This window comes from Perognathus longimembris, chromosome 2 (genome assembly GCF_023159225.1).
Source record: "Perognathus longimembris pacificus isolate PPM17 chromosome 2, ASM2315922v1, whole genome shotgun sequence".
Lineage (NCBI taxonomy): Eukaryota > Metazoa > Chordata > Mammalia > Rodentia > Heteromyidae > Perognathus > Perognathus longimembris.
In genome coordinates this window covers 130,752,079-130,769,916 of record NC_063162.1, presented here as the reverse complement: position 1 = coordinate 130,769,916, position 17,838 = coordinate 130,752,079, and the positions used below count along the sequence as shown (strand labels likewise).

The window sequence follows — 17,838 nt, the reverse complement described above, 5'->3', positions numbered from 1 at the left end:
TGACCTTCTCTTGGGAAAGAACTAATGAATAAAATGCAGCAGATGTTTTCTGTAACTAAGAATTATTTCATAAAGTGATACTAAAAGAATTAAAGATTAAAAAATAAAAACTGTAAGATAACATAAAAATATAAAATGATCTTAAAATAAAATGAGCTTCTAATTTTTAATGTACTTTGCCTATTCCAGTTTTCTATCTCTGACTGGCTTATTATTTTTCAGATTTTTATACATTTAACTTTATATTAAAATACTTTCTCAGGGAAAAATAAAATACAAGAGGAGTTGAATTCCCATTTCCTGGTTTAGGAAAAGGGGTCTAATTTTGGATTCATACAGTAAATACTGGTTTCGCCATTGTACTGTATATAATCGTTCAGGAAGTAATCATTAAATTTAAAGGGAAATATCTGCTTCTTCATCCATGTATCATAGAATCATTTCTCATGTCCTCAGTAAACTGCCATTCATTGCTTTCTTGTCATGTTGACCTTTCGATAACTATTATCGATGTGGAACATACATTAGTTTCTTATCTTTTTTGAAAATGTGATTTCTGCAGACCCTTCAGCTTGAATTATATAGTTCTCCCATCCACAGATATGGCTGAGAGTTGAACTTGACATGGATCAATAGGATCTGGGCTAAATATCTAAATGTGACTGATTATGTTAGCATCATGTCCACAGATCAATATTGAGTTTTATTATGAGCCTGACTCTATAATTGGGTTTAATCAATAAACTTTTGTCTCTTTCCCTTTACAGTTTTAGGATTGTGCCACGTAGATTTTAGAAGCTATACTTAGCTGATATTTAGGACTGCTTTTCTTGTGATGATGGGAAAGACATCTATCTATGAGTTGTAAGGAACAATGGCACTTCAGCTTTTCCATTGTGAGAAGAGTCCACTTTTATCCTGATAACTGATTGCTTGCCCAATATGCACTCTGTTTCTAGCAGAGCTAATGTAGTAACACCCCAGCATTCCTTTTGGTAGTGTGTGTCTTTTTCTTTATATATTTAGTAAATCACAGTGAAGACTTTGACAAAACATACCATTAATGAAAGCAATCATAAAAGCTTGCCTTTTGATAAACCCGCAGGGTCTACAGGCATTGAAAGATGCAATCTGTAAAGAACAATAAACATGGACCTTTGACTGAAGTGCCATTTGGGACGTTTGGCTTTGTCTGCATATTTGCACAAACATGATGCTCCCTTTTTTATGTCTCTTAAACTTGAAGCTTGAGAGAGTTCATTGCCATGTCTGCATTAAGGTTGGGCCCATTAAGAGCTCCATACAAAAAAGGAAGACTGGAAGTGATCCAGCTGAAGCTGTGTGTTCATTTCTGCCCCAGTTTGCCATTTGGAAAGCAGGCTTCCGGACATGATTGTTGCTTTTCATCAGTAGACCTAGGTTTTTTTCCAGCCGTTGCCTTCAGTAAATATATTTTAAGTAGATCAACTTTGCTTCAAGCCGAAGAATAAGATCATCCCTCTGATAAACATTAGAAATAATTTGAAGGAAAATAGTGTCTCTTCGTTCTCAATGATTTGCGGATTTTAGTTACTTGATGCTTTTATTTGGATTTCAAGAAATTCCAAATTATATTAATCTGCTGAATTCTTTGTATCATGTTTTATTTGATAGCAGATTTTTTTTACCTTGTGGCATGAATTGTATGCTCTTCAAGAACTGTATTTATCATTAAACCAGATATATAAATGTACTATAAATGCTTTTGTGCATTTACAGATGCAGACCGTTTTCAGAAGCATGGCATGGATGAGTTTATTTCTGCTAGTCCTTGCAAGCTTGACCATGCCTTCCTTTTTAGAATACTCCAGAGACAGACTTTGGATCACAGACTGAATGATTCCTACTCTTGTTTGGTGAGTACAAATCTCTCTGGTCACCTATCTATTAGAATAAAAGATTTAAGAAAGCAAGAAATACTTGTTATATACTAACATTTTATTCTCACTCATTTAATAACTCTAGTTAGAGAAAGTGATAAAGGATTCCAATTGATTGCTTCCCAATTTAGAAACTATATATACTTGAAGACCACTGCTGTGCCACTCAATGGAGAGCAGAATTAGACTCAAATAGATACTGAACTGTGTTTTACTTGACTCTTCACAGAAGGTTGAGTGATTACAAAAGGCTTTAAATAAAGATTAGGAAAAAAACCCACAGAAACAAAGAAACTTCTGTTATAGGATTTATTACTACCTTCCCAGACATTTTAAAGTTTACATTCTCTTCCCCAGATGTGGATACCTTGCATTTTTCTCTTTGAGTTTTAAAACAGCAACCTAAAGGTAACAAACAGTACAAGAAATGTATCCAATGCCTAACGTATGAAACTGTAACCTCTCTGTACATCAGTTTGATAATAAAAATTTGAAAAAAAAATAAAACAGCAACCTAAGTCACACACACACACACACACACACACACACACACACACACACACACAGTGGAAGGAACAACATGATGGACTTATTCAAAACAAAGGAAAGCTTAGTTTCATCTCATCTCTAAATGAAGGGGTATTTAGTAGATAACATGAAACCTGGCCTTGGGTTGAAAGTGTAATCAAGTTGGACATAAAACTCACCATTTCTATTTAGAAGAATGCTTGACACCATAAACATAGGGTTTAAACTTTATACTCTAAGAATCCTAGGTGCCCTTCCAAATGTTAAACATTGAAAATACAAATTTCTATGGAATTTTTTTCCTGCCAGAATGGGCCTCTTTGTATCACCACTTGAGTTTCTTAAACAATGAACATTAATAACTAAATGCAGTAAGTTATATTCTCTTTAAAGTAAGAGGTTGGACAGAATATACTCCCAAATCACAGATAACTTGAGTAGATGAGAGGAAATTGATTTATTATATGATCATCTTAAACTTGCAATAATGTATTTATGAAATATTTATTAGTTAGTATCCTATAAGTAACAAGCTGATCCAATTGAAATTCCAAAGTTGCACAGAAAATAAAATTCATGATCACAGAGTCCCATGAAATCTTTCCTTGGATAGATACACATGAAGAGAACACCAAATAAGAAACAAGTGCCACTTGGGTTCCACTCAGAGTGATTAGCTGTTGTTAGTGATGCCATCACCAAAAGTGGTTTCCATCTTGCTGATGACCCCATGCTTAATACAGAGTGATGAGCATTGGGAAGGGTGCCTTCTACTCCACCCAGCTGGTAGTGAGCCTGATGCCATCAGATCAGAGAGTTCTGAGAGTTTCACACTACATGTAAATCATGGCTCACCAGCGAATTTGCATCATCATCTTAGTCAATTCACTTAACATCCCTTTACTTTTATCTATAACATGCAAACCATACTAACTACCATGCATGAAATTATCAGTATTTAAATATTGTGAATGCCTTTACTGTCTCCACAGTAGTGAAGTGTTCTGCTGCTCTTTTTTCCCCCTCCCCATTCTTCCATTTCTTTAAAGCCTTCTGTTCATTCTTCTTTTCTGACTCTTCTCTTTTTCATGGATTTCCTGACTCATTTGAAAGCTGTCACTTCTTTCTCTTCATGATTTTTAACTAACCTGTGCAAATTAATCAAACCAATGAAACCATTTTGTAAACAAGGTATACCTAACTCTGCCCTCTAAACCAAGCAGGCTGCCAGCTACTTCAGTTGGCAACTAAAGCACTCACCCAGCCCAAACTTTCATTTCAGGACCAGAAACTACTACTGGAGAATATTTATCTCTGTTATAGTCATCATAGAAACACCAGAGTAAGGGAAATATCTTAAATGATATTTCGGTACCCAATAGTACAGGTACATTCACTGCTATAATTACTGAAATGTCTGTTAGTACCCTTTATTAATGCTTTCAGCAAAATATGTAATGGTTAAAATAGTGTTTGTTTGGCTCTCCTCTTTACAGTTGATTTATAAAGCAATTGAAGTTTTTAGAATATCCTTAGAATATCCTTCTTTGTGACTGACAAATGAAAATCATTGACTAAATTAGACTAGCTTTGAACGTCAATGGAGAGCAAGTTGCCCGCTCTTTTTCCCAACTCATTGTCCCAAGGATCAAGAGAGAATGTTAAGTTGCCAGTGTCCCAAATTTGTTCCAAAATTGAGGCTATTGAATGTGTTGAAAATTTCCAGGAAACATATTACCAATAAATATCTAAGTATTCTCACATTCAGCTGCTTCTTATAATAACTGAAAATGCCAATAGAAAATAAACTCTGAATTTATTGATGAGATTGTTTTTCTTTTGTAGGGTTGGTTTAGCCCTGGCCAGGTCTTTGTCCTAGACGAGTATTGTGCCCGCTATGGTGTGAGAGGTTGTCACAGACATCTCTGCTACCTTACTGAGCTGATGGAACATTCAGAAAACGGTGCTGTCATTGACCCAACCCTGCTCCATTACAGCTTTGCATTCTGTGCCTCTCATGTGCACGGCAACAGGTATTTTGACTTGCAAATGCACAGTGAAAGGTATAGGGTTGACTGAGAGAGAGAGAGAGAGAGAGAGAGAGAGAGAGAGAGAGAGAGAGAGAGAGAGAGAGAGAGAGAAATAATGCTTTGCCATTATCACCTAGTAACGGGTTTTAAATAGCAAATACTTCTTATAAGGAAAAAAAAACAACGAAGGAAAAATGTACATCAATATGCTGTTGAATTAGGTGAGCTGCACTTTACATTTCTTTTTGCTGGAAAAAAACACTTGAGAGATAGAGGAGGAAAAAATTATATGAGAGTAGAAATTGTCTAGTTCTTTCGCACTACCGGGTATGGGGATCTTTAGAGTTAAGTGTTTGATGGTTCTATTGTCATGCATATGTGTTCCTGAGGGGAATTTGTTGATAGCTCTGTGCATATGTAATGATTCTAGCTCATCCATGTAGAATAAATGTTCACTGATAAAGCAAAATAAATGATAGGATTTAAATGGGTACTGGGTGCTCAAATCTGTAATCCTAACTACTCTATAGAGGCTGAGATCTGAGGATCACAGTTCCAAGCCAGCCCAGACAGGAAAGGTAATGAAACTTTTATCTTCAATTAACCAGGAAAAAAAAAAAAGCTGGAATGGGAAGGGTGGTTTAAGTGGTAGTAAACCAAACTTGAGTGAAAAAGTTTAGGAACAACACCCAGGACCAGAGTTCAAATCCCAGTACACACACACACACACACACACACACACACACACACACACACACACACACACACACACACACCTGTGTTGTCAGTGTATGCAGAAATGAGGGCCAGTCATGTTCTCTGATCTTTGGTAGCCAATAGCAAAAGTTGTTGTTCAGCTAAAGCTGCCTCTTGTCTTCTGGCTCCATTGCAATTCCTCCCAACTCGTAGATATCCAGAGAGAGGCTTTAGACACATCTTCGTGGAGAGTTAGTTACACACCTAGGAGCTGCTGGCCTGGCTTGAAAGGTGGCTTGATTTGAACCAAAAGTTGCTGTAGTTACCTTTATTCTGCCAAATTATTGTTTTCTTCATAATAACTTGTAATTTAAAGTGTATTTGTGTGTTCATGCCTATTTTGTCTGGAATAGTCACACTAAGTCTAAAGTGAAAATAAACACATTGAGTTAGTCTCTGACTTAGTATTAGGTGACTTGCAACTTAAAAAGAAAAGATGTGTAGGTTTTAGAGAAATTTGAACCTGTTTAAGGTAGAAATTATCTAAGAAAAGCTGAACATTATGATGAGGCCAGTAGTATTCAGAAATGGCAGGCTTGCAGTGACAGAATAAAAAGAGAGAAAGATGGCTAGTGGAACCCTACTTCTGAAATTTGCAGACTAACTCACATTGAACAAATCACTTAACCCACCTGAACTTTTAAAGTGTTCACTAAAAAAAGGAAAGGAAATGTTAACATGAAAGTGCTAGGGAATTACAGGGATTGTATCAGTTCTGATTATTGTTATTACTGTAATATGCTACCCCTTGGACTCATAGCCCAAAAAGTTATAAATCATGAAAAGAAAAGTGTGCAAAACAAATTGTGGGGCCACTTCTGCCCCATGCTAAGTAGAAATGTCTTCATGTATACTGCTAATATTTTTTTTTTTTGCTAATAGACTATTCAGGTCTTAGCAACCTTCCCTTTATGAGAGCAGTATATGATGTTGATACAGACTTTCGTTAAAAATACCTTCAATGTCAAGTTCAACTTTTCTTCAGAGTGTACCATGGTCTTTTACAATCATTGTCACATCTGTCAAGATACACATTCAGAGAGTCATTTTGCTTGTTCCCTAAACCACCTCTGTCAAGCATTGAAAAAAAGGATTGCCTTTTGTTACCAGCTGAAGCGAAGGCCAGCAGTACTGTCTGGCTGTGGAATTTTTCCTATTACGCAGCATTGAGCTCTCTAGGTGTGGGCTGTCTATACATCTTCTCTGAATAGCTGAGTGTTTCAGAAATAAAAGAATAGAGTTAAACAGAAGGCCTGGCTGGTACCAAGACTGAGGAAGAGAGGAAAAGAAAGGAAGAAAGAAAAAGTGAGTCAAGGACAAAACCAGACTCACTCCTATAGGATGATAGCCACAACACACCCATGAATAGAGTGCCACTAAGGACTGACAGGATGGAGAAAAAGCTTTGGGAACAATGCCTTAGAGGGCAAAGTTCTAGGTTGGTATGTGTGTTTATGAGACTTGGGTTTATAAGTCAAGCTGTGGGTAGAGAATCTTAAGCAGCAACAGAGTGGCTTTTATGTCCTGGCTCAATGTAAGACATAAAATATATTCATTAATTCTCCTACCACTTAATAGGACTATCTTAGGCATGCACATGCCAAACAAAGGCTAGCTCAGATGTGCTGGCTTTCAAGAGTAAGGTAAAAAGAGTACAACATGTTTATAATAAGTACAGAATAATCCCATTCTTTATTTTCCCCATCAGTACTGGGGATTGAACTCATGTCATTGTGCTTTCTAGGCAAGTGCTCCTCCACTGGCACCAAGCCCGCCAGTCTTTTGCTTTTATTTATTATTTTATTGACTTCCATTAGTTATACAGGGAAGAGATATCATTGTTACATCTTCATAAATTTACACTATTCTCACCAGTTTCACCTCCTCTGTCAACACTCCCTACACCCCTCCTTCTAAGAAATTATTTTCATATAAGGTCTTACTAACTCTGTCAGGTGCTCTCTTGGGGCTGTGACCCTCCTACCTCTGATTTCTGAGTAGCTGGGCTATAAGTATAAGCCACCATGCCCCACTATCATCCCTTTTGTTCTATGGAGAGTACAGCATACTTCTGTGGGCAAACCATCCTGAGCATCACACAATCATATTATTATACTTCCAATTGTGCCAATAATAACATTTTTCTTGACTATACCTTCAGAAACTATGCCTCAACTGTCTTTTTTTAATTTAATTGTATTCTCAAAGTTATGTACAGAGGGGTTACAGTTACATAGGTAAGGTGGTGAGTATGTTTCTTATCATATTTGTTACCCCCTCTCTCATTTTTCTCTCACCTTCCCTCCCCTCAATCCTCTCCCACCCTGAGTTGCACAGTGAATTTCCAATATATTGTCTTGTGATTATCGCTGTTGGCATTGGTTGACCCATTATCCTTTGTCTCACCATTTTGATGTTCCCCTTCCCCTCCCTAATTCAGATAAATGATTCTAATTTTAGAGGTAGTGATGATGCTTAATTCTGAATAAAATCATGTGGATGGCATCAAATACTATCATCAGAAATTTCTATTACTATTCCTTTATTCTAGTCTCAGATTATTTAGAAATTAAATATAAATACCACCCAAATTGTAAATGGAGCAGATGGGTAACTGGATCAAATGTTATTATTGAGAAGATATTCAAGTACTGTGGGTAATCTGACTGATTAAATTCGGTTAGATTTTGTCTTATATGCTAAGAGCCCAAACCAGGGGTATAATATCAGTGAGTACCATTGAAATCTGCACCATGGATTCTTTTTACATATGTGTAAGATACTGTAAAACAATACTGAACTTGCTTTAATCAGACTTTCTAAGCATTTATATCTACTTAACCTTGAGTTCAATAGTGAAGTGAATTAGTTATATCTTTTTTTTTTTTTTTTTTTTTTTGGCCAGTCCTGGGCCTTGGACTCAGGGCCTGAGCACTGTCCCTGGCTTCTTCCCGCTCAAGGCTAGCACTCTGCCACTTGAGCCACAGCGCCGCTTCTGGCCGTTTTCTGTATATGTGGTGCTGGGGAATCGAACCTAGGGCCTCGTGTATCCAAGGCAGGCACTCTTGCCACTAGGCTATATCCCCAGCCCCAGTTATATCTTTAAAACAACAGAAAGATTAAAGCCAAGAGAAAGTAGAAGATAGACTGAATGTGTTGGAAATCACATCGAGCTAAGAATCAAACTGTGTTCTTGTCCTGGTTCTTCTACTTATAAGCACATTGACTTTGAAGACCTGGTGCTCATTTGTGTGTGTCTCAGTTTCCCATCTGTTCACTGTAATAACACCAGTGCTCCCTTCTATGCTGTGGTTTTCAATGGATCAAATAAAGTTCTTTAAATTCTTTGTTCATGATAAAGTATTACATAAAAATTAAGTGAGGATGTTTAAATACAGTGTGAAGGTTAAGTTTTCCTTATCCCAAATGGTACTCAAAGTGTTTCAGATTTCAGAGGTGGTGTGTTGTTGTTGTTGTTGCTTTAGTAGTGTTATTGGTAGTATTTGCAAAAACTTTACTGGTTGACTATGTCTTTTTCCAGTACAGTCATGGTAATTTATGTGGATGGGACAGAAGACCATCATGTTAAGTGAAATGAGGCAGCCCCACAAAGACATGATTCCTCTCATCTGTGGAAACTGGGGGAAACAAAACCAAAATCAAACCCTGTCATGAAAGTGGGTCAGGAACTATTAGGGAAGTGGAAGGGGAAAGGAAACAAGGGAAGAAGAGAGAGTGAGAAAGAGTAATGAGAAAAGCATGCACCCCATGACCAGGACCACAGTTGACTATGATGTAGGGAAATTAACAATTTCAGGAACTACAAGTCAGAGTATAAGTGAAACACTTTCTAAAACAAGTTTGCATTGTATCTCAATACTTGAAAATGTTATGCATTTAATTTAGCATCATACTTCCAGGACTTCATCCTACTATATGTTCAGATATGAATAAAACATATAAAGAGAATATAGGCTTAGTTATTAAAGCTGTATTTATAAAAAAAAGTTATGACCTATGTGCATATTCTTTCCTTTGGAATATTTAAATGACATAATAAAGTGTTCACAGTTCTTTAAGAACCAACTTATGAAACAGGATACACAATACATTTATAGATTCAGAGAAAGCAGGCTAAAATTGTGTTACCATTTATGCCTAGTTGGGATATTTAAGTACCCTTTTATTTTTGTCTTTATTTTTCTGAATTCCTTCTCTCAAATTTAGTTGTGTATGAAGTCCTTTATTTATAATGTGCCTTATTTTAAATATAATATTAGATGCATGAATTCAGTAATATTTGTATCAGGGAACTCTCTATACCAGTATTCTAATTTGAGTTCCTCACAGTCTTTTATTCTAGAGTTGTGCATCTTACCCTGAATTAGTCCAAGAAAATTTGTTCATTGGTATGAGGAGAATCTACCTACAAAACTCCTTTCCATCCATCCATGCCACAAAATATCGTAAGATCTATGCCTTCAACACAAAAACTGGATCCTATAATCTTGTTTCTTCACAGTCATTTTTCTTCCTCCATAGAAGCATATGCTTTTAAAAAAAATCTGTAAGCAAGATAGAATGTGCTACAAAATACAAATAAGGAAAGTATGATGAGGAAGAAATGTATATGAAGAGAGACAAGAGAAGGATTTCCAACTGCATCTTCTCAAATATTATTCATAGAAAACCTTCCTTCTCTCTCAGTGTACAAATACAAATAAAATTAATTTCTTCTTCTGCATATTTACCACTTCAGAGGAAGTGGACACTGATTATGTCATACATGACCACACAACTGGAGGATCATTTTGACCGAACAATAGGAGGTGTTGGAGGTTAGGAAACAACAACAAAAAAAGAATGGATTATTGTTTTCTCCCTCATCATGTTCTGTCATTTCTTATTCTCATGCTGTGACTTCCTCTCCTTTCCATTCTCTTCACAAATGGATATTGGTGGGAAATACACGAAGTGCAAAGTGACTTTTACCTGCTGTGCTGCAGGCAGAATTGGCAATTCAGAAATACCATCCTTTAGGTGTCTCTCCCTTCTCACTCTCTCTAGAGGAAGCTAAGATGTCGAGCATTCCTCAGAGGAGAAGGCAGGTGAAAGAAGCCTATAAGAAACTCAAAAGCCCCATGAACTTTGGCATTTTCCCACTCATTGCTTACAAAACAGCTTTTACATCAAATTACCAAACTTCTGAGGCAAACTTAATTAGAAAGGGAGAGTTGGAAAGAAATCCATCTCATCAATGTAACTGGATTGTTCTATATAATGATAACTGCTGGTGTATTCATTTAACCCACAAACTTCTTTTTTTTTTTTTTTTTTTTTTTTGGCCAGTCCTGGGGCTTGGACGCAGGGCCTGAATACTGTCCCTGGCTTCTTTTTGCCCAAGGCTAGCACTCTGCCACTTGAGCCACAGCGCCACTTCTGGCCATTTTCTGTATATGTGCTGCTGGGGAATTGAACCCAGGGCCTCATGTATATGAGGCAAGCACTCTTGCCACTAGGCCATATCCCCAGCCCCCACAAACTTCTTGAGTACTCAGTCCCAGGATGTCCTACAGATTTAGGACTCATTTATCTCCCAAGTCTCTAGAAACTGCCCATTTAACAGTGAGTGGGAAAGATCACCATAAAAGATACTGCAGTTTACAGTAAGTATATAACAAATGTTCATCAGCACCAAGTCATAGTTTTGAAATAGGAATTGTGAGGCTGTCTTGTGACTAATTTTAGGAAAGGCTGTCTAAGCATAGTTCAATGGATTTCATTATTAGTGAGCATCTCAGATTTCTTAACATTCAGTAGTTTGAACATGAATCTCTGAGAGGCTCCTATAATATATATTATCCAAAAGATGTTGCGTGGTTTAATCTGTGTTCCCAAAGCATTTCTCAGTCTCTAGGAAAATATTTAATAGCCAGTAAGTAATCTTTATATAAATGTATGCGAAATAAATGCTATTAGAACTATTGAACCTGTTTTTTATTCCTTCCATGACCTCTGAGGGGTTTGGGTTTTTTTTTTTCTTTTTGGTATGCTGTAGAAAGGAATCATAAAATGTGTGAACTAGAAATGGTTCAAACACAGGAAGTAAATCGACCACTCGAGATTATATCTGAATACTTAAGTGGACTCCTCATTAACGTGTTCTCGTTTGTTCAAATGTCCATCCAATGATCCAGTTTAATCTCATTTTTCTCCTAGACTTTCCTTAAATCATAGGGTTGAATGTTTATTAAAAACATCTTAGGTTCTAACTAAAAAAAAAATGGTGCATAAAACAAGATATCTGTGGGGGAGGTTGTAAAATGCCTTAATCTTTCCTATTGATGAATAGCACAAATCTTTTAGGAGAGATTTTTTTAATTAGTATATTGAACTTCATGAGTTGTTTCTGTGAATAAATCTACCCCTTCATAGCTTCTCTTAAAACTAAACAGGACCAATAGGAAAATATGAGGCTATGTCATTTGGTAGTGGAAGAAGTAGGTTCTGTTTTAAGGATTCTGATTTTGAAGAAACTTTCAAGTTGTGTATTCTTGTAATTCCTGTTACATAGGGGCAGAAGAAGATTGTAGTCTGAGGTTGGTTGGCCTCATGCAAAAAATCCCATGAGACCCTCTCAGATAAATGAATTAAATCACAAAAGGTTGGCCAGGAAAGCACACCTCAGTACTAGAATAATAAAACAGCAGGGGAAAAAAAAAAAAAGAATCTTTGAAGTGTAACAAGCATAGAAATGTTGCATTTGGCACTAGGTCATTCCAGAAGGAAGTTCTGTGTCATATCTGTTCTGATTTTATCTGCAGTTAAAAGAAGTATATCCACTTTTAACCATATTTTATCATGTGTTCATATCCTAGACTTCGTTCACAGAGGACTCCTGTTTTATTTAAAATCTTGCAACTTCAATAGCTGCAGGCCTCAGGACAAAGTGAAAAATACTACATCTTGGTCCATGAAGATATCCCTTTTGGTCATTAGTTCTACCTTCATGTTTAATTATTAAACACCAATTAACATATAACTCAGAAGTTATTTGTGTGTGTGTGTTAGACTCTAAATAACCACTTTTTAACAATGCCAGTGGAGTGTGTGTGTGTGTGTGTGTGTGTGTGTGTGTGTAAAGGAAATGTCCTGAGGCTGAACATTCTTTCTGGGTACTGGGGGGCGGAGGTTGGAGAGGATGAGGGGTAGATGAAGTCAGATGGTGAGGGAGGAAGAAGAGATCATGTAAAGGCTTTGGCTTTCACATAGTGTCACCATTACAAGGCCTTGAGTCAAGGAGTTTTGTGATAGGAGGCATATGCTAAAAGATGCCCTAAATAGTATGCTCCCAGTTTTTGACAAAGAAAGGCCTGGAGAAGAAAGATGGAGAAAGCTGCAGTGGTACCCAGGACAAAGTGGATAATGGTTGGCTCCAGTGGAGTCATGGTGAAAAGGGTGGGAAGAAAGATGGTTGGGTTCTGTATATGTTTTAGAGCATGGCAGAGCCAATAGAAATCAATTTGAACTAAGCTTAAGTAAAATGTAATTTTACAGTGTTTGCTACTCTGAGTCTTCTGAAAAATCACTCTTGCACCTAGGATCCTTTTGAGGCTTCTAAAACTGTAATGTATGGAGACTTGTACAGAGAGCTTCTTCTTCAACTGAATCACTAAGTCTTTGAGAGGCAGCACACTTTAAATTTACTGGGTTGTTTTTATTTCCAGTCCTGGGGCTTTGACTCGGGGCATGACAGGGGACAGTGTCCCTGGCTTCTTTTTGCTCAAGGCTAACACTCTACCACTTGAGCCACAGCATCACTTCTCGCTTTTTCTAAATATGTGGTGCTAAGGAATCCAACCCAGGGCTTCATGTATGCAAGGCAAGCACTCTACCACTAGCCCATATTTCCAGCCCTAAATTTACTGTTTTTGAGCTTCTACTTTAAGTAATTTAGTTGGTATCTATAAATAATAATGCTTACAATCCTTAGCGCATTATTGCTTCCCAGACACAGCTTACATGGCTTAATAGGACATTTTAACTTATGGGTTCCTTTTATTGGTGGTGGTGGTGGTCTTGGGGCTTGAACTCAGGGCCTGGGCACTATCTCTAGGCCTTTTTGTGTTCAAGGCTAGTGGTCTACCACTTGAGTCACAGCACCATGTCCAGCTTTTTCTGAGTAGTTCATTGGACATAAGAGTTTCACAGACTTTCTTGCCCAGAATGGCTTCCAATCATGATCCTCAAATCTCAGCCTCCTGAGTACCTAAGGTTACAGGAGTAAGCCACCAGCACCCAGCTATGTTTCATTATTTCTTGTTGAAAATAAGAGAAATAGATTAAGACTTGGTCACCAAGGGCACTGACCTCAGAATGTCAAAGATCTAAGTTCAAGTCCAAATCCAGTCTTCAGCACTTCCCATCTGAGCTGTGTGACCTTGGGAAAAATAACCCGACCTTTCTGATCCTCAGCAGCCTCCTTGTTTGGATATTAGAGACAGGACTGTTATGAGCATACTCTCTTATTCTGCTAGCTCAGTGATACATGCTTCCTTATAATTCTGCAACTGATCATTGCTGTTTTTCTTGTTATCTATGACAAGAAAAAAATGTTATTGGCATAGTGAATATTTGCTCTTACTGGCAAGAATTAGCACAGAAGAAACTGGTGCTTTTAGAATTAATTGAAGCAAAGTAACCAGTGATTGTCAATAATTAAAATTACAAAGCTACCTTATATATCTAACATTCAGTATACTCTTTGCTACAAACAGTATACTAATAAAGGCAAGAAAAATGGTTAAATATTGTATTTAGCCTGTCATATTTGTGGCAAGGGTATTACTAAACCCAGTAGCTGATGGTACTCCCATGTCTGTTGCTCTCATCTTAGTGAAGCTTGACACCAAGACACTACTCCCTGACTTACCTTTCCTATCCTTGGCTCCATCTGGTGAGGCAGACAGCATGCCCCAGCGAGGATTTAATACACCAGGCCTTCTTGCTCTCCCCACCGTGAAGTATGATCTCAACAGAAAAAGTCACTCAAATCTAACCAGAGCGCACATACCAGAGAGCTAAGCCAAAGCATTGCATCAGCTGTCAGAATAATAGGATAAATTCCTTACTCTTTTTAGTCTTAAAATCAAAATTGTATAGGCATAGAAATAACCTGTTGTACTTAGGATGTAAGCTTTTATTGATGACTACAGAATAATAATAAAATAACAATAATAATATTTGGCATTGTTTCTGTCTAATTATGTCAGTTACCAGATTAATGTTTTCATATTAACTTTGTGATCATTGTCAGTACTAATTTATAGGTTCGCCTAGATCTTATGTTATAATTTGATCAATATTAAATTGATTGTAAAACAGTGTATGAAAAATCCATTACTAAATTAATATGCAGAATTGGGATTTGATCATAGTTTACTACTATATATAATATCTACATCGGCCTATTCTTCCTTTCTACAAGTACTCAAAAAAGACCAATATTTTGCCAGCAGTTTTTTTCCCATAGTTAAAACACGTGGAGTGCATTCTGACAGGATAAATGAGATTCATATGTTATTGTGAGTGTGAAATTAAATAAGTGGTACTTCTTCATTTAGAAATGAATTATGAACCAGGCATCAGTGACTCATACCTATAATCCTAGCTACTCAAGAGGCTGAGATCTGAGGACCAAAGTTTGATGTTCGAAGCCAGCCTGAGCAGAAAAGTTCCCATGAGACTTTTATTTCCAATTATCCACTCAAAAACTGGAAGTGGCTCTGTGGCTTAAGTGATAGAGCACTAACCTTGAGCACAGAGAAGCTCAGGGACAGCTCCCAGGTCCTGAGTTCAAGCCCCACAACACAAAAAAAAAAGGAAATGAATTATGAGTGTAAGAAATACTTTCAAAGGATAAATTCTAACAGCATGTAAATTTCTGAAGTAGTAAGTTTCTTATTCTATATTGGTTAAATTCTCATACATAAATGATGCTAGATACAAATAAGAGGTCATTATGTCAATGTGATTCAGGTAAAGCTTTAAAATTAATTGCTTTTGTCCTAATTAACTAGTTAATAAGCCTCAAACAGATTTGCACGAACACATGTACATATGTTTTTCATTCTTTCTTTCTCTCTCTCTCTCACATACACAAACAGTATAGTAAGTAGCAAATAAAATTCTTTTTCCCAAAGTTATTTTAAGCATCTTTTGCTCACTTTTAGTGATTTTCTTTCTATTTTATGTGTAAAATTAATACTTTGGGATAACTACACATCTTTGGAAATTACAGTATAATCTATATACAGTATAATCTATAAGCAAATTAGCCAATAGGGTGAAAAAAACCTGTTGTCAGTCATCAAGTGCAAAAAGCTTCGTTAGTTGTTGGAGTACATAAAATGGTGTTTAAAATGCATATAATGAATGTGGTTTTTGTACGTTAATAAAGGCAAAAAGCCTGAATCTGTGTGTTCAAAATTGTGATAGCCATATACTAAATATTTAAGTTGATAATTAAATTGATACAAAATAAATTCAAAGTCACTGCTATCATACATATTTATATTTTATATTCTAATCATAGTAAAAGAGTACTTTTCATATGTACTTGTTAGAATCTTAATCAAAAAGAATATTGCTCCAAGAGGGTATTTAGTTACAAAAAAATTTTTTAGAGAAGAATAACTAGTCATATTATTCTGTGTGAATTCATTTTAATCTTTATTGGCCCACATATTTAAATAGCAGAGCAGTAACCTCTATATGTATACACAATGTTTTCTTACAGCAATGAAAATTAAATTTCTAATATCATGTTAGATTTTCATTTGGAAGACAAGCAGTTAAGATACTTTAGATTTCATTCAGTGTATTTTATAATATCTCCACTCAGGGAATATTCATTTAATTGGTCAAATGTTTGGTACCACTGTAAAACACTTTTCACTGCCATTCTCAAGGACTAGACATTGTTTTCTGTGGGTCTGGAAAATATTTATTGTCATCCCTTACCTTGAAGGTTGTCTAAAAGAGAATTAATTCTATTCCATTCATTCTAGGTAAAAACATGAAGCAAGTGGCTGGCTGCAAATACCTCTACTAAATTTTCGCTATAAACACAATCTGAATACTGTGGGCTCATAGGGCTTTTCTTTGATTATTTGGCTTTTTAGCAATGTATGTATAGAAAAACTAACAATATAAGGACTCCATTAATGTATACTGCTGATTTGAATTTTATTTTTCAATTTTTCAGGCCTGATGGAATCGGAACTGTTTCCATGGAAGAAAAAGAAAGATTTGAAGAGATAAAAGAGAGACTTTCTTCCCTCCTAGAAAATCAGATAAGCCACTTCAGGTGTATATTTTGTTCATTAGTACCACTCTTTGTCTTTTCCTATCCTTCCCAATCCTCCATTCACCTAGAAACTGCTGATGACATCTCCCTGCTCCTGCTACACAATTAGCAGTAGTCCCACATCATCTGCTTTATATGCTCCACATTCTTTCATCTGTGGACTGCTTTACCGCCTCTCATTCAATTCCCACTACTTCTTTATATTAGCTATTTCCATTGCCATATGAATTGCACTATACTCCTTGCTTTGCCTTTTGCCTTTTAATCCTTGGATAGCTTTGCCCCTCCAGATCTAATGTGTATTCCTTCCTTTCTCTATCATCAAGCAAGGAGACTCTCACATCTCACATCATTCTTTGGTGGAGACTTTCTCCATTATTCCCCCCAAAAAAACATTCTGGAGGGTTTTGTTTTTTTTAGCAGTTCTTGTTCATACTTTTCACTAAGCATTTTTATCAAGTTACCTTTTATTGACATTGTATGAGGACATGAGCCACAACAGTTAGCAATTTTTTTTCCTTGGCATTTATTCCTCTCTATTCTTGTTCATATGAGTCTAGGTCTTTTCAGAAAGAAGGTACTCTCAACTAGAGTCATAATATCAGCCCTTTTTTTTTTCTATATTTCTCTTCAATCTGCCATATCTAACCAAAAGTGCATCATTTACATTCTTTTGCTTACTAAGCAGAAGGCTCTTAGATCAAACTTCAGTAGTGTCAAAACCATCTGTCAAGATAAGATACATTGAACACTTCTCTACTTGAGTATTTTGACAGGACCTAACTAAAATGACAGAGAAGTATTTCTGATGAAGACATAGAATGAAAAGGAAGACATAGCAATAATTACTAGAGGAATTACTAGACACACCCTCCAAAGTGACAGATAGATGGGAGAGCAACATCATTACACTCAAACAGTTTGGAGTAGTATTAATTGTTTCTGTGTATTCAGTTAAGTGCATAAAAACTCTAAAAAAAATTCAGTATTACAAACAAAGTATTGAATGGAACATAGTAAGTACCCATAGCAAATATTGTTATCTCATTTGCCCAGGTCATTTATATAATCAATATAAAATAAATATTAATGTTGTTCTAATAGCCCCAAATGATGCAAACAATATGAAATAAAAGAGATAGGGATTGGGGAAATCTATCATTTAATGACAAAAACAAAGTTTCTGATGTCTAAAATGAAGCCAAAATTAGGATTAAAAGAGATGTCTCTGGTTGCT

The 17,838-nt window shown here is 36.2% G+C and overlaps 1 protein-coding gene across 6 annotated transcripts in view; it reads left to right on the top strand.

Annotated features, from left to right (window-relative positions):
- The window catches only part of Cadps2 (calcium dependent secretion activator 2), a 418,215-nt gene that overhangs the window by 284,427 nt on the left and 115,950 nt on the right, over positions 1 to 17,838 (top strand). For all 6 annotated transcript variants that reach the window (XM_048340139.1, XM_048340138.1, XM_048340137.1 and 3 more), the window contains exons 12-14: positions 1,759 to 1,895; positions 4,293 to 4,480; positions 16,500 to 16,601. In XM_048340139.1, the coding sequence (XP_048196096.1) occupies positions 1,759 to 1,895; positions 4,293 to 4,480; positions 16,500 to 16,601 (427 nt within the window). The remainder of the gene's footprint in view (positions 1 to 1,758; positions 1,896 to 4,292; positions 4,481 to 16,499; positions 16,602 to 17,838) is intronic.